General features: G+C 50.1%; 1 protein-coding gene across 2 annotated transcripts; it reads left to right on the top strand.

The window, feature by feature from the left end:
* Positions 1 to 2,823: 2,823 nt before the first annotated feature.
* TAT (tyrosine aminotransferase) lies at positions 2,824 to 12,458 on the top strand. 2 transcript variants are annotated; one of them, XM_075101044.1, is made up of 12 exons: positions 2,824 to 2,928; positions 4,566 to 4,808; positions 4,987 to 5,091; positions 5,884 to 5,951; positions 6,329 to 6,487; positions 6,660 to 6,798; positions 7,328 to 7,380; positions 7,757 to 7,909; positions 8,831 to 8,959; positions 9,396 to 9,479; positions 10,947 to 11,045; positions 11,775 to 12,458. In XM_075101044.1, the coding sequence occupies exons 1-12, from the start codon at positions 2,829 to 2,831 to the stop codon at positions 11,916 to 11,918; spliced, it is 1,476 nt and encodes a 491-aa protein (XP_074957145.1). In that variant the 5' UTR covers positions 2,824 to 2,828; the 3' UTR covers positions 11,919 to 12,458. The 2 variants fall into 2 exon arrangements, with proteins under 2 accessions (XP_074957145.1, XP_074957147.1); XM_075101046.1 differs by having other exon boundaries at positions 2,879 to 2,981.
* The last annotated feature ends 4,728 nt before the right edge of the window (positions 12,459 to 17,186 follow it).

Raw genomic sequence — 17,186 nt, 5'->3', positions numbered from 1 at the left:
TGTCCACACCACAAAGCAGATGTAACTGTGAATATGTATATTTTCTGAGTGCCCATGTGACCTGACCTGTAACAGACAAGGTTTGTCCCTTGCATTTCAGGAAACCTGCTGCAGTGTTATAAATATGCTGTGGGAATCGATAAACGGTCACAAAATTCATGAGAGCCAAGGAGGCTTCGTGGCTGTTTGCTCATCTAAATGGGAGATAAACAATAAACTGACTTAAAAAAATAGGTAAAAGCACATATTTGGTAATTAAAAGCTGATTCAACTGGAAATGAGGAGACCAGAGATTAGGCTACACAAGTATTTGTGGATACCAGCCCCGAACTAGTTGGGGCTGTGCCAGTGTCAGAAAGGAGCAGACAGAAATTGCTGAAGATAAAAGCAAAATGCAAGGAGGTAACTGGTAAAGTGATTTGTTATTGGCCCCAGTGGATTTTTGTGTAGAATACCAGTTGGGTGTCTGTCCCTGGAGCAGTGCACCATGAATGGGGGGTGCAGGGCACGTGCACAAAACTGTACTGGTGCATGTCCTACCCGCAGCGTGACAGACACACAGGTTTGTCAGTGCAGTGATGCCTGAGCCTGTGCTCCACTCAAGCAGCAGTTCGTCAGTCCTGCTTCGTAACTGCGCTGGTCCTGGAAGAGGGAACCACTTGATCTTGCTGGCTTGACTTCTGTTCACAGAAATGGGACCCAGGGCAGTCCTGGTGCCAGAGCAAAGCAGTACCAGAAAAACATTGAAGCCATCACCAGTTTCTCCTTCCACTTAGAAGAGAGAAAAATCAATTGCTCAAGCTACACAAGAAAGAGGGAGCTGAAGAGGTATGCAGCAAGATATCTGTGGGGGAGACAGAGAAGCAAACTGCAGTGGGGGAGGCTAGCCAGGGCTGGTGGGGTACAGAGGTCCTGACCGTCAAGTGGGCCAGCTACCTTGCTAGCAGAAATGCATCCTGCAGGGTATGGCCACCTCTTTCACTGCACCATACAAGGGGTGGCTTGGCCATATTTGTAGAATATGAAGTACTGAGCTGTGTTCTCATGCTTCAGCCCTGGGAGGCTCTGGACACCACAAGGTGGGAGTGGGGCTGCAGACCCCATGTGGGAGCATCCAAAGAAGGACTGGAGTCATGCAGAGAGAGGAGAAATGCATAGTAATAGCAGGAGAAACCCACTGACCCCATTGTACACCACTGTCCTCCCCCTGCTTCTGGCCAGGTTCTCAGCCTTTTGTGACCCTGTCTACCTATGTCTCCAGAGCCACACTTTTTCCCCTCTTGGCAGCAGGCTTCCACCATACCCTCCTCTGAACCCCACTGCCATGTGCGGTAGTAGGGGTAGAGCTCCACTTGCGTCAGCTTAGGGGTTGTTGCTAGGCTGAACACGCAGCATTGTCCTTGAGGCCTCCCAGTGGCACATTTAACCCTGGCAGGGCTGCAGCATGGCAAGAGATGGGCCAGCTGGGGAAAGCAAGAAAATAACCCATAGGTGCTTGGAGAGGACCTGCATGAACTTCTGAAGGTTGCTCAAGTCAGGCTTCAGTAAAAAGAAGAGAGAAAATAGTCTGGAAATATGCAGCTCCCAAGATGTTTCTTTGTGAAGTGTTTTGAAAGGTGCTATTCCTTGTCCAAAGCACCTGTGTGTAGCTGCTCTGGGAGGCCTGCCAACCAGTCTGGGGCTAGGGATCCTGGTCAGACCTGCTGGCTGCACTCCACCACCACCCAGCGTGCCTCCAGCCCCCAAGTCCCTGGCCCCCATTGCAGCCTCAGCAGTGCCTATTGCAGCACTGTGGTGAACGGCAGGTCATGACTCCCCAGCAGCACCACCCCAGCCCCAACATGGAGGGAAGGGGCCACTGCTTGCACCTGGGGAAGTGCAGCCTTATCGCTGGGGCTGTAGTGAGTATGAGTTGAGCATAGGTGGTCCTTCCTCCTTACACACAGGAGTGGATGTGAAACAGGCTAAAAATCACAGTGACTGCTGGCCTCTGCAATGAAGGCGTCAGCAGTCTGTTTGCAAGAAGATTAGCAGGATCCCTCTTGTTCGTGAGCAACTCTGATCTGCAGCCATTTGCTGCCAAGGCAGTAAGAGAAGACTTGGAGCAGCCCTTGGAAGACAGGGAGGATGCAGCTGCGTCTCTTATTTATCCCAGGCCTGCAGGTGTTGAGGGACAGGAGGGCATAGATTTCACACCACTTAGCAAAAAAGGGCCTTCTGAGAAGGGTGTCATCTGTGCTTTGCAGTACCATCAGAGAGGGAAGAATTGCATCATTTCTGTTAGCTGCCAGAATTAACAGTTTGCTTGGGCCTTGCAGCAACAAAAAAAAAAAAAAAAGAAAACAACCCACCCCAAACCCATGGCAACTTGAGCTTCCTTTAACCCTTCAGGTCCTGGTGCCTCCAAGACACCGGCTAGGGAAGTGCCTGTCTCCCTTCAGCCTATGGAGGGAGATGTCTCCTGATTGTAATGATGCCAAAAACTGTCCTTTCTCAGCTGGTGCATTGGGAGCCCAGAGCCTTTGAGGTCAGGACAGACTGATGCTTTCCACAGGCTTTGGGGTCCATCAGTCCATTCTTGGTGCACTACAAGGTGCTAGGTCTGGAACAGTCTGTGCAGATTTGCCCCCACAGTCTTTGAGGATGAAGGGAGGTCGTGCAAAAGGGTGGCAGCCCAGTGCCTCCAGGAAGCCAAGCTGTGTCCCTGTGTAGGCTGCCTCCAGAAAGAGTTAATGTGCAGGCATGTTCCAGGTGTTTCAAGTGAACACAGTTGCAATGGGGAAGGGAGGGCGTTTTTGGGTGGGGAGAGCAGCCCTCTCTGTGAGCCAATGGCTAAACGGTTCAGTCCCAACGCCCAGTTTTGGGGCTTATTTCATGGGCAAGAATTTGCAGGAATTTCTTCTCAAGGGGATTTGCACTGGATGAAAGGTAGGGCCTAGATCTCCAAGATTGTTGGTGTCTCCCTCTCTGTGCTGTAGAAGGTAAAGTACTATGCTCTGGTACCTTGCTTCTTTCAGGGGGAAAAGTGGGGAGATCCTCCCTGGCTGCCTACACTGAAGGCATCTGTTGTGTCTGTGTCTGCAGCTCCCCTTTACATGAGAACCGTGTTGCAGGGTGGTGTGAAGGCTCTGCTGGAATAGACTCTGCACTGTGCATTTGGGACTCAGTCCTGCCGTTAAACTGAGATCTATGGCTCAATTCTCTGCTCAGTTTTTATGCAGCCTTGCTGTATGTTTCTTCAGCTGCCTTTCTTTTGACAGAAAGGAGACTCAGAAGGCATTAGCAGCAAAGAAGCTGAAGTCTTGCTTTATGATCCTGTTAGATCAGCCTGAGTTGCTATGATCAGGCTAATGCTGGCACAGTAACTACAGCAGCATGGGGCATCTCTAGGTGCAAACCTCACTGAAGCAGTGAGAGATTTGTTCAGATGGCAAATCCTGCCTGAACCAGGCAATGCTACAACCTTTCCAGCTCAGTATCTGCAGCAAGGAAGAGGTAGCTGTGTTGTGAATATCTGTGAGGATGGGGCTAAGTAACTACCATCCGGCAAGGGCCACTGTTCACTGAATGGCCTTTCAGTGGAGCAGAGAAATAGGGAAGTACAGGAGTACAAGATCGTGTGCCAGTATCAGCAAGAATGGGCTTGGTGGCTCAGGAGGCCTCTGCCTTTCCTGTCCCCTGTGCCAAACCTCCTGCTGGTGGAAAGCACTGAGTCAGAAGCAGTTCATCAGTAAGGCTTTTGCTGGCTGGGTCTGGCTCGTGCTCTGGGTATACGTGCCAGGGTGCGTAAGTCACTTTTGTGTGCGTTTTGGGGCCTAGAAGGCAGCTGTTCCTTTGCTGTGTCTTGCTTGTTACCCAGCCTTAGGCAGGACTACAGGCCCTTTGCTTGGGGCAGTGCCGCCTCCCTGACTTCCCTCTGAGCCGTGCCAGTCTTGCTCCATTTTCTAAGCACTGCCTTTTGATCTAAGGTCTGTGGGCTGGGCTGTTGCTCCCTGTTCTGCTGACAGAGGCATCCTGCTACTGCCCAGAGCATCCTGATAACATTGGACCAGGACTACCTTTCTGGCATCTGAGATACGATTTAAAGTGCTGCATTTCTGTCTGCAGACTGGAGGGGCATTCTGGATGTGAACACACATAGTGGACTGGTCCTTGTGGCTGCAGCTTGAGGTGTTCAAGTTGATAGCTGCGGGGGGTGACCTGGCCCTTCTGTCAGCGGAACATTGAATCTGCAGTCAAGCAGTGACTATAACATGCTGCTGGCTTTAGTTGGGTGTGCTCCTCCTCAGCATGGCAACTCCATGCTAGGCTGTGGTGCAGCTAGCATAGAGAGGTGCCCTTATCTTTTGCAGTGCATTGTGCGCTCACTTACGTGTGGCATTTCACTCCATCCTGGCCCTGAATACAGCCCCACTTGCTGCTGCTGAGTTGTCCATAGGTAGTAGGGAGGGTGTACAGCTTTCAGAAGTTTTACTTTTGGAGAGTAATGGCTGTGTCCTGAGACAGGCAGGTCCCTTGTTTGGCATCTGTTAACTAAGCTGAGGAAATCCACTTTGCACTTACAGCTCTCAGGATGGACTCGTACCTGATCCAAGTGAATGGCCATGGAGATCATGCCCCTAAGCTGGATGTTCATCTCAAGACCAATGGGAACAGCATATCACTGGGGAAGGTGAAGGGCCGGAAGCCAAGATGGGCTGTCAGGGCTTCTGAAATGTCAAAGAAGACTTTCAATCCTGTCCGAGCCATCGTAGACAGCATGAAGGTGGAGCCCAACCCAAAGAAAGCTATGATCTCCTTGTCCTTAGGTGAGCATAGTGCTGTGGGTGAAGCCTCTGGGCAGTGGGGTTGACTGTGTGGCTGGCAGATTGCAGGGCTCTGAACCACAAAGCTTGTGCAAACACCCAGGGATAGGCCAGATAATCACACAGCTCTGTGCCTGTCACAGATCAGAGAGAACTTTACTATTTTTCAATCTTCAAAAAGGAGACCCAACTGTCTTTGGAAACCTTCCCACAAATGATGAGGTCACACGGGCTGTGAAGGAGGTTTTGGACTCAGGACGTTACAACGGTTATGCTCCATCTGTTGGTAAGTTGACAAAGCTCTTCCTGTGAGAGTAGACTGAAGGCATGTGCCAGCTCCTACCCCCACAGCAGGTATGTGGAGCCCAGGGGCATCTTTCCAGTAGCACCCTGCAGCTGCACTCAGCAATAGTCCCATGAGCACACAAGCATGTGTATCCATCAGATACAGCTGAGTGCCCTTCCCTGCGTGATCCGTTCGAGGCCCAGAGCCTTCTGCAGAAGCTGTGTTTGCCCCCCCAGCCATTAGAGCAGGCAGGGTTCCAGGCACCAAGAAGGGCTCAGGACTGTGTCTCCCTGCCCTGGGCTGCACCCAAGTTCCTTTCTGATCTGCCTTGACCAAGACTCCCCTTGGGCTCTCTGGCTTCATGGACAACATGAGCCTTGTTTGCAGTCAGTGCAAAAAGCATGCACAGAGCAAAGATTACACCTGCCTCACAGGACACTCTGTGTGGTGACAGGGAGGGCTGCCCCTGTGCCATCACTAAACAGTGAAGGCCATGTAATAGCACTTGGCCTCCTGCTGGGTCAGAGCAGCTCCCTGGCTACCCTCTACCCTGCTCCTGTCAGTTCTGTGTCCAGGACATGCTGGGGCCAGAGCCTGCCTCCCTGCCCAGGATCTGCCCCTGCTCTTGGCCTGCCTGGCCCAGCCTTGGGGCTGCACGGTGCTCAGCCTGAGGCAGGACAGTCTCTGCCACCTTGGGACAGTGTCACTAACAAATGGCCTTCCACCGGCTGGCAAGAAAAAAGAAATGGTCTGTGAAAACCTCCCTTCCATATTTGGCTTCTCTTTCCCCAGGCTACCAGTCCTGCCGGGAAGCAGTGGCTGCATACTACAACTGCCCAGAGGCACCACTGGAGGCCCAGGTACTGGTGCCCAGCTGAGGCACCCCACTGTAGTTCACGCAGAGTGCTGCTGCCCATGCCTAGACCACATGGCATGGGGGCCCTGCCCCCGCCCTCTCCCTCCCCTGCCCAGCTGTGGGACTGAAGGCTGGCCCATGTCCCACAGCAGCCCTTCTGCTGCTCTCATCCCCTGCCCTGAGCCCTTCTCCTCCACCCTCCTCAGGAGGAGGCTGAGCTCTCCAGCTGTTGGAGGTTTCCTGCTTTCAGTCAGGCTCTGGACTTGTCTTTTTGGCTGAGAAGCTCTCACCTGGCAGAGCCTGGCCACTATGTCACTCTCACGTGGCTGGGGCACTTCAGAGTGACTGTGCTTTCTGCTGACTGCTGTGTGCTCTTTGCAGGATGTCATCTTAACAAGTGGCTGCAGCCAGGCCATAGAGCTTGCGTTGGCAGTTCTGGCCAACCCTGGCCAGAACATCCTGGTGCCACGGCCCGGCTTCTCCCTCTACAAGACCTTGGCATTGTCTATGGGGATTGAGGTCAAACTCTACAACCTCTTGGTAAGTGGTGACAGGCCTTGAAGGGGTAGCCCTGACATTTCTGCCACAAAGAAATACCCTGGCCCTGCCTGGGAAGTGGGTGAAAAGCAACCTGAGCAACCCTGCCCTGTCACACCTCACCCTGTGTGGCAAGTCCATGTTCTCAGCTGTTACTTCCTCTTCACTTCACTAGCCAGAGAAGGCCTGGGAAATTGATTTGAAGCACTTGGAGTCTCTGGTGGATGAGAAGACAGCTTGCCTCATTGTGAACAACCCATCGAACCCCTGTGGCTCTGTGTTCAGCAAGAGCCACCTCCAGAAGATCCTGGCAGGTGAGTCTGCCTGTGCATATCGGGGCATGGCTGCAGTCTAGTGGCTGCCCACATTGTGCATGTCTTGATCATTGCAGCATCATGGCCTATGGCTTTGCTTCTCTCCTCATGACTGACTCCAGGTCAGGAAGCAGGGCTTGGTCAGCGTGAAGGTGTTACCTTATCTGGGCAAGAACATGCAGAGCTTGTGTCTTGCTCTTCCTCAAATGCTCTGTGTGGCTTGGACTGCTCATTTCTCCAGTCTGGCTCTGCAGAGGTAGAATGTTCACAGGGAGCCTTATGCTTCCTGAGCCCTGACCTGTCAGTGGGACAGCTGTGCTACCGGCCCCTACAGGTGAGAGCAGGCTCAGCCAGGGCAGGGATCTCCAATGCCTGGGCTCTCTGAATGAACAGTCTGTAGGAGGAAAATAGGGACCCTCTGCCATGGGACAGAGCTTCCCTCAGACACCTGCCAGGCCCTGCAGCAAAGAGCAAATCTGCTCCCATGGAGAATGCAGGGTGGCCAGGCTGAATGCCAACTCTCCCACAGTGGCATCAAGACAGTGCGTGCCCATCCTTGCTGATGAGATCTATGGAGACATGGTGAGTGTCAGCTCCAGTCCTTTGCACCCCCATGCTGCCTGTTCTTTCTGATGCACTTGCCCTTTGGCCATGGCAGTAAGGTCTCCAGAGGTGAGCGACAGCTCCACTCCCCTATACCGTGTCTGGGTCCATGCCTGGACCTTCCAGTCCTCTGGTGTGCATTCCTGGGCGTACCTCTCATGTCCAGCTCCTTTCCTCTTCCCAAATGGCTCACTTTCGTGTGAGTGCACTTACCACGTTCATACCTTGAAACTGGGAGTTTTTGCCCCCAATTTCCCATCACTTCCCTGCCTCCCTTCTTGTTGTGTGTTATGCACACCCCCACAGCTCTCACAATAGGAGGCAGGGACAGCCCTAACACAGCCTCCTGTCACAGGTGTTTGCTGACTGCAAATATGAACCCATTGCAACTCTCAGCACCAACGTGCCAATCTTGTCCTGTGGTGGCTTGGCAAAGCGTTGGCTAGTCCCTGGCTGGCGGATGGGCTGGATCCTAATTCATGACCGGAGAGACATCTTTGGTAATGAGGTGAGAATTGCTGAGTGTTGCTGTCACTGCAACAGACCTGCAGTGTCCTCAGTGTGTGGATCACCAGGGCTTTAACTGATACAGACATGTACTGCTCTTTTGCTGTCACATGGGTGTCACCCAATTGCTTATGTGCTTTTCTGCACCTCTAGACTTTTCATGTACCTTCCTTACTCCATCTGCTCCCATACATGGCCTTTTACCCACACCTACACTGTAATACACTCCTTGTCTCTGCTGATCATTCACAGATGCCTTGTCCTTTTTGTTTGCTTCTAATTCTTTCTCTTCTCAAATAGCTCCAGTGTGCACTGAAGGTATTGCACGGCTTACCCAGCATGTGGAGTCCATGTGTGGTCTCTATGTGCTCTTGTATGGTTTCTCTTAAAAGTAAGTAAAAAACACCTTGCAGTGCCGCCAGCGCTTTATCTAGCTATTCGTTCAACTGTGTTACAAGAACAACCATCTACTGCAGTGACCTTTCTACCTGGAGGCCTATCTGCAGAGGAGGAGGGAGAAGAGAGGACCAACTGAGTGAGCAGAAGAGCTAATGTTGGTTGTCCCTACCTAGCTTTGAAAGAGTGGGTTGTGGGCCCAAACCTAAGGGAAATGCAAAGTAGTATTTGGAATAACTCTGGCTTTATTTGTATTAGCTATATTCCAGCCTCGTTTGAGTCAGATTAAGAAACTCCAAAGGTTGTCTCTCTTGGCATTACAATCTGAAACTGAGGAACAGAGAATGACTCTGTAAATAGTCTGCAAAACTGGCATGTAGTCAAGGAAATGTTCTTTAGTACTCTGTATGCTCACTGAAAAGAGGGGTGTGAACAGCTGTAGAAATACAGACAGTAGGCCTTGGAGCTGTCCCTTTCCTTCAGGGAAGTGCAACCTGAGATGCAAATATCACCATGTTTTTTTCAGATCAGGGATGGCCTTCTAAGACTGAGTCAAAGGATCCTAGGACCCTGTACAATTGTCCAAGGAGCACTGGAACGTATCTTGTACCGAACACCCCCTGAGTTCTACCACAACACCCTCAGCATCCTCAAGGTAAGCAGGCTGTAACAGGTCAGCATGGTTTATCTGTGGATTGTCTGTAGGGAGTTCTATCTCTCTAGCTTATCATCCCTCCCCACCCCACTTCAAGGTGCACTTCCGTTTGTGACTAGCAGAGCCCAGCAAATCCAATTCCAGCAGGAGACATAACTGGGGCAGAAACGCTGGCTGTGATAAGTTTCAGGCAGCCCAACCTTGCAGCTGGAGCTGGTGACCTAGGGGATGGGATGTTTGGCACTGACTTGCTGAGTTCAGCTCAGTCACACCTGCTGGACTCAAGGCCATGATCGCCCACACTGTTTGCGTTTCTTGTCCCTTTATTTGCAGTGGACAAACCTGTTTATAGTCCTGATCCAGAGCTTGGCTTCCATTTGCTGAGCTGCTTCCTGGAATTTCTCCTGTTTTGAAATTTCTCCTTTCTGCTTTTCAGTCCAATGCTGACCTTTGTTATGCTGCCTTATCAGCTATCCCTGGCCTCCAGCCTGTCCGGCCTGCTGGAGCCATGTACCTCATGGTAAGTGAGGAGAGTGACGTGCCATTTCCAGATCATCAAGACTCATGCTAGATTTTGTTGCCAGTGCTTGTCAATGGTTTCAGATTGGTGCTTGGCACCAGGTCTCTGTTACCATGCATCTTCACATTGCCCTGTGCGGTAGTCGCATGCCTTGGTCACTTTAGAAGGCTGGAATATGTTGTTCACCTCTCACATAGCAGAGGCTGGTACATTTCACCCACTTGCTCCCACACAGAACTTAATGACTTGTACTTTGCAAGGCAATGTTGTTTTACCTGGATTTGAAGCCTGTTGGCAATGCGAAGCCCTTATGCCACAAGTCAGATTATCATACCTCCTGTTAAAGATGTAGGCTTCTTTCTGCTAGCATGTCTGTCTTCTGCCTATGTTGTTGCCGCTTTTTCTGTTGTTTTCCATTCCTGGGTTTTTTTCAGCTTTTTATGGTGTGAAATTTCATTTTTCATCTCAACAAGCTCAATTGAGACATTTGAGTCTCTTACGTTTAACACATTTTTAATTTTTTTGTCTCATAATTCCCCCAGTTTGTCATAATCCTTTAAAAATGTGGACCCAGAACTGGAGTATACTGCAATATCAGTCTCACTCATGTTTTATATATAGGCCTTTATCAGTTGGCCCTGTTTCCAATCTTACCCAGAGCTACACAGGTCATTCCGCTTATGCTCTTTGTGTAGAGGCACAGCTCTAAGATTCTTTCGCACCTATTGTATTTCTGCAGTATCTGAACATTTATTTATAATTAAATGGTCTGGTAAAATTTTTCTTCCACTGGCTCTTTCAGAACTTCTGCATGCAAATTATCTCTCACCTGGTTTGTTTAAGAATATTTTAATGAGATGTTTAAAATAGTCTTTGGTTATAAACAAATGGCCATGATATCACTGTCCTTATGTGATAAAGGGACAGCCTCCTTCTTTCCAAATACAGAACATAAATATGTATTGAACATTTCATAATTTCCGTGTCAATTCACCAGTTATATCATCCTGCAAGAATGTATTGTATTTGTGATATTCTAGACCTTGCTATCTATCTTTTATTTAAAACCAAAACATTAGTTTGTCTTTTTATTCCTATATGGATTTCTTGCCTGACAGAATTATTAATGCACATTAACTAGAGTTTTCTCCCAGGCTCTCTTTCAATACCTCATTTATTCGTTTTCAATTCTGATCAGTTACTGTGTCTTTGCTATCAGTGTTTTTACTAACATTGTTCTTAACTGAAATTCCAGCTTTAGGTAGTTAATGAACACTTCTTAAAGAAACGCCATTTTCAATTATATGTTTCTGTTTGTGTCTTACATTCCAGTCAGCCCAAATCATGAGCAAAAACTGCGAGCAGACAGCTGCTCTTGACTGGGAAGTTGTTGGGCCATGTGGCTAAGCAGGGACACTGCAGATAGTTTTGGTGCCTTGGTTGCTATGTTACATCCCTCTGCTGCAGGTTGAGATTGAGATGGAGCATTTCCCCGAGTTTGAAAATGATGTGGAGTTCACTGAGCGACTCATCTCAGAGCAGTCTGTGTTCTGCTTGCCAGCCACGGTGAGCCTAACACTGGGAGCCTCAGGGAGCTCTGGGGCCAAAGCATGGGGAGAGGAGCAACAGGGGTTTGCAGCCCTGAGCTCTGGGGACAGGTTGGGAGTTGTGTGTGCAGTGTCCATGGTCTGTAACGGTGTGTATGTACTGGCCGTGAGCTCCAAGTGCAGTGTGTAGGGATGGAGACTGGCAGTCTCTAGCTCACTAACAGCCCTCAGTCATGCTGACAGGATATTCCCAGCTCCAGCCTTGCCCTGTATTTCTCAAGCTTGCAGAGCTGTATCCCTGAACCCTATGTACCCCCACACCTCCTTGCCGGAGCTGCTCCCTCAGAGGCCTGGGACTGCTACCACCTATGTTCCTTTCTTCACCCTGTCCAGTCCCACACCCCTGTAGGCACAGAGACGGACTACAGGATGAGAACATCTGTGCCCACACACCTCCAGCTGCACTTCCAGCATGGAATATAGATCAGGTCTTGGATACTTTCCAGCCCATTTCCTGAGTCCTTTGGCCTGTCACCCTCACAGCATCATGTCTGCACAGATGGAGATGGGAGATTTGTTTGGAACAGAAAAAACAGTCTAAGGGAGCAAGAGCCCAGCCCTGCTGTCCTCCAGTCTGTCCTACACTGACTGTTTTCAATTGTTGACACAGCATAGGGCCCCAAGGCAGGGCTGTGAAACTACAGCGCTATCCCAGGTAACCTGCCAGCTTCATCCTTTCTCATTTCAGTGCTTTGAATACCCAAACTTCTTCCGTGTCGTGATCACCGTGCCTGAGGAGATGATCTTGGAGGCCTGCAGTCGCATTCAGGAGTTCTGTGAGATGCACTACCAGGGTGCTGAGGGGGCCCAGGATCTGGAGTGTGACAAGTAGCCACAGCTGGCCTCCTACCTCTGCCAGGCTAGACCCTGTGTGAGGCAGCAGGCAGGGCTGCCTCCAGCCAGCCCCACATCCCCCTGCCTGCAAGCAGCTGCTGTCCTGCTGCTTCACTTTTTGTGAAGCAGACCCTCCACAGACCCCTCCACACTATGGGAAGAAGCAGCCACTTCTCTCTCCTCCTCGACTGCAGCTTGCACATCCTCTGGCATCCAGTGCCTGTGGTCTCCATATACTCTGCATTTGCACCCTGTGTTGGTCTGTGCTACCTGTGAAACAGCTGCAGGCAGGAGCACGTGGCTGCTCCTGTGCCAGGCCCTATGGCCCAGGCCCCACGTGGCCAGTAGCTCCTGTGCTGGCTGCACTTCCCCTTGGGGGCACGAGAAGGCCACTGTCTTGGAGGACAAGAGAAAAATACCCACCTCTCACATACCCATGTTACCTTAGGAGACCAGAGCTCTTTATACCGAGTCCTTTGTGTGACAAAGGGAGTAAGTTATTGTGACTTTTTTTATTAATAAACATTCTGACATGCCAGTCTCTGCACTGTGCTCCTGTTGTGCCAGGTCTGGCTTGGCCACTGTGTGAGTTACCCTTGCTCAGCCCATGGTGCTGCAGTGCCCCAGGCCTGTCTCTGCCCTGCAGCTGGCTGTCCAGGGCCTCCCCTGTCGCCAGCAGGGGCATGGTGAGAGTGCTGCAGACCCTCAAAGGCACCCACCAGGCCCTCAGGGCAGGGTGGGCCCTGCAAGCCTAGCACAGACTGGCAGTGGCCACTCTTGCCCGGCTGATGCCGGAGGCTTGCTGTGGTGGCCTGGCCCCTCCCCTCCCCCAGTCTGCACCTGCCTGTTGGTCGTCACAGCCCGCACCCCCTGTAGCCCCCGACAGAGTGGCCAGTGCTGGTGCCCGCTGCTGTGGGGAGGCACTACCCCCTGGACCAGAGCCAGCCATGCCACGTGCTGGTGCCTAAGTGTTTGACGCTAGGGCAGCAGGGCATTTCCTGCTGCAGCAGTGAAGAAGGGAGTCGCACCCCATGAAACCCTTGTACTGTGTGGGGTGTTCCTGATGCGCCAGCAGTGCCAGGGTTACTGATTGATCAGTACTTCAGCTCTGTAAAGAATTGGTTGCCTGGTGTCTGTTTATTCTGTGAAAACAGGAGGAGTGGCTGTGCCGTCAAGAGGAGATAACACCCATTGGACCACCTGCGCTCGTGAGCTGCTCAGGGAACTCAGGGCGCCGTTTCCAGAACTCACAGAGGGGTGACTTGCAGAGTGCTTTGCGCCATCATCTACAGCTCTGTTCACTTGTCCTCCTGCAGAATTGGAGTCCGTGGGTCAGCCCTGCTTCCCCAATGACAGGGAAAAGTGAGATAGCTCTAGCTTACACACTGCCAGGCCTCCTGCCAGGTTCTGTAGACATCTCATTGCCTCCCCTTCCCACGTCCAGGGCAAAGTCTGGGTACCAGTACTCCATTAGACGGGAGGTATCTATATGAGAAAAATAGCAGTGTATGAAAAAGTCATCGACATATCAGCTAACTTTCCCTGCTACTTCCTTTCCTTTCAAAGAAAGCAATCCCAGAACAAAAGAGAGAGCGAGCTGGGGCTATGGGTGAGTGGTAGACAGCTTCAGAGATTTCATGCCATTAGACCTCCAAACAGAGCCATATAACCTGGGCTGCTTAAGACAAAACATTGACAAATAATAAGTACAGTGGTGTGTGAGAGTTCTGTTGGGCGAGGAGACCTTTACAGGATGACATTGCTGCATTGTTATTCTGTCTTGTATCTATTACAGCTGTCAAGTTTCATCTGTCTCCTTGCACTCTTCCCCACATATCTTGGGTCTGTGGCTTTAATTACCATTACTAATGAACAGTTTTTAAAGAAAGCTGTTGCTTTCAGATGGCTTTTCCTTCATAGACCCCTTTTCTTTCAAAGTCCCCTCAGAGGTGTCTGTTAATATGCAAATAACTAGCAATGATTAACACCGTTCTGTTTCTTCTTAGCCCAGCAACATTTGGCCAGGGATGCTGAGACAGCCAGAGATAAGGCATACATATAGCTCATAAATCTCAAGGTATTTAGATTTCTCCGGGCCACATCCTCTACTGCCATCTTTTGCAAACACTGGCTTTTGACCACACCTAGGTTTTCCCCTGCTGCAATAGCAAACTAGCATTAAACCACAAATGCGCTAGTATTATTTTTCAGGCACTATACTCACAGATGCTTTGCGTCACAGTGTGGGTGTAGCCTAGAGCACTCTGCCAGCCGTACAAACTAGCCTTTGTTTGGAGGTGCTTTGTGCCAAAGCACTGAGACCAAGGAAGAAGCCAAGACACAGGTCTGGAGATGCTCTTCTTCAGATGCTTGGACAAGGTCTACAGTGCTTTTATAGAACTCTCTCAGTGCCTTTACGGCTGATCCACAGTCATCCTCCCTGTCTTAGCTGGGGAGCACCAGCTGTATACCCTGAAGCAGCCTTGCAGTGTGCTTCTGCTCTTCTCTGCCCTGTCTGGACTGGCCATGTTTAGGAGGAGGGTGACCTACCCCAGACATGGGGACCTAGGCAGTGAGGCAACCTTACGCCTAGTGCTTTCCTTGAGAAAGGAAGGAGAAGTCAGCTCAAGAGCAAATGAAGGTGGAATGTACAAGTCCTCAGTTTCCAAAGGGGCTGGCAGCAGGGCCCAACCCAGCAGGGCAAACTGGCACTGCAGATTGATTGGGCCAAATCACACCTGCTAGGAGTGAAGCCATCAGCTCCCCCAGGTGCCTCAGGAACCTGGATGCAGCCCTGCCCTGGCACTGGCCTACCCCTCTCTCTCTTCCAGCAGCCCTAACCGCCCCCAACGGGGCTGCAGCCTGGAATGGTCTCTGAGTTTCCTCCTGCCATGCAGCCATGGACCTTGGCCTTGAGAGCCTGCCTGAACCAGCCTTCCTCCACCAGCATGTAGCCACCCTGTACACCTGCAGTGGTAAGGTGTGGTCTGCCCTGAGCTGTACCCAGGATGGTTGCAGGGAGGCAGTCTGGTGGTGATCGGGGAGGCCCTGGCAAACCAGGGCCCAGCTTGACGGGGAGCTCAAGTGAGGCTCGAGCATCACTTGGGAGTGGGAGGATGACCTCAGGGGAAGGTGTCAGTGCAAAGCTTCTTTGTACGTGAGAGCTGGCCCATAACCTCATTTTCCCAGGCTGTGTAGGCCTGTCAGAGGCCGGATGAGCTGACCTGCTCTGGTGCCATTACCCATGAAAGCTGGAAGAAGGAAATACTTGGCACATGGCAATGGGATGGGAGGCACAGATAGGTTTCCACAAGGAGGAGAAAAGGCCAGGGAGAGACCGTGGATGTGGGAGGAGGTGGCAGCAGTGGGCTGGGAGACAATACCTTCTTGAGGTGACTTGGAGGGATTTTGCAAACAAGACTATGGGAGGGTAGAGGAGGTCCGGTGGAGAAGGAAGGCTTGGCTTGGGCAAAGTCTTGCTATTAACAGGACAGCCACAAAAGACACAGCCTCAGCAGGGTTCCAGTAGCTGGAAGGCACCTAAAAGCGGCTAGTTAGCAACTGATCAGAAAAAGGCTGGGGTTATGTCCTCTACACTGGCCTTCTGCCTCGGATCCCAGCGTTGGGAAGCCTTCTGAGGGGCAGAAGCCCTGGATATTCCTCATGGTTTGGCTGTCTGGTGTGGGCTCTCGCACAGTGCTGGGAGCCCATGCCATACCAGCCATTTTCTTTGTCACATACTGTCCTCCATCAGTTTATTTGACTCGGGTCAGTGTTCCCTGAAGCCTTGCTAGAGCAAACAGGTGCTGTCAGCAGGTCTGAATTATTTGTTTCCTGGATGTCTGACAGAAGTAGTTGGTGCTACCATAGGGTCTTCTGCACTCTATATTGTGTGGACTAAGCATGCTTCAGCTCTGCTTACTGCTGTTGTTCGCCTCAATTCTAGACTAGCTGTTCTATTCCAAGCTTCAGTGCCTTTGCTGATTTCTGGTTTTAGACTGCCTATGTATGTAAAGAAGGCAGAAGGTGACCAGTTAAATTAATTCAAAAGTGGAATAAATACTTTTTTTTTTTTCCTTACTATTTTTCTTTTTTCTATAATGTGTTGGTAAAGTACTATGTGACCTCATTCTTAGAGCCTTATTTACATAAAAGTCTGTCTTTTTCTCCTGTTTTCCTATTTTCCCATTCCCCCAACACTTGAGACATTAGAGTGCTATAATACAATGAAACCAGTAAATGAGTGTTGCCATTGCATTATTTTGTAAGACACACAAACATGGTCCCATAAGGCTCTTCTTGGGTTATGGATCCCTACCCCCTGCTATTGAACAGACAGCTCTAGGGCAGAGCATATCTTGCTTGGCCAGCCATGGTAGAAATCCTTTTTATGTCATTCCGTAAGAAAATGAAAAGGCAGATAAATGAAAATAAATTCAGTTAGTACACAGGTTGGTATTAAGGTTAAAATAGTAATATTAACTCAAGTAATGGAAAATTAGGTGATACTGGAGACCAGCCAGGAAATGGAATAGCATCAGGCAGACACAGCCAAGGTGTTTGTTTACTAATGCAAGGAATCAGCAGTGAAATAGAGGAATTACAGCTCCTGATGCTGGTCGTAGAGTGGGGGAAACTTAGACTGCTGTAGGTTGGCAATCATGAATGGAACATATGTATTCAAGGACATGCATTGTTTACGAAGCATGGAAACACAAGTAAAAGTCATGTGATAAGTAAGTAACGATGGGGGTAAAAATCACAACTGCTTGCCTGAAGAGCTCGTTGTAGAGAACTTTTAGAAGAAAGTGTGATGGAAGGGGTCTTATTGGACCCGTGTGATTACATACACAGATCTCTATGGAATTAATAAATACAGTGAGGGACTGTGTGATTGTGGGACTCCCAGCTTTTCAGGTACAAACTGGAAAACAAACATTACTAATCATAAGAAGAATCAATTTTTCCTGATGTGACGGGGAGATTTACTCACTAAATTATTGAGCTAGTAAGAAGTGACACTACTTTAAAATTGTTCTAGTGAGCAGTCATCACCGTGTAGAAGAGAGTCATGGAAAATAACCTCCAATCATGTGAGCACAAACTGGATAAGTTTAAATTACGGAGAAAGAAACAAAGGTCAGGTGAAGTAAGGAGCACGAATACTAGCATGTGGATAAGGCTCATAACATTCCTAGACTATAATGTATCTTCACGTTCACCTCTGTAGTCCGGAACAAGGGGAATAGTTGTTTGCACTCAGTAG

The sequence above is a fragment of the Phalacrocorax aristotelis genome, chromosome 8 (assembly GCF_949628215.1).
Source record: "Phalacrocorax aristotelis chromosome 8, bGulAri2.1, whole genome shotgun sequence".
In the NCBI taxonomy this organism is placed as follows: domain Eukaryota; kingdom Metazoa; phylum Chordata; class Aves; order Suliformes; family Phalacrocoracidae; genus Phalacrocorax; species Phalacrocorax aristotelis.
The sequence above is the reverse complement of the archived record's forward strand: the minus strand, read 5'-3'. Positions and strand labels throughout refer to the sequence as shown.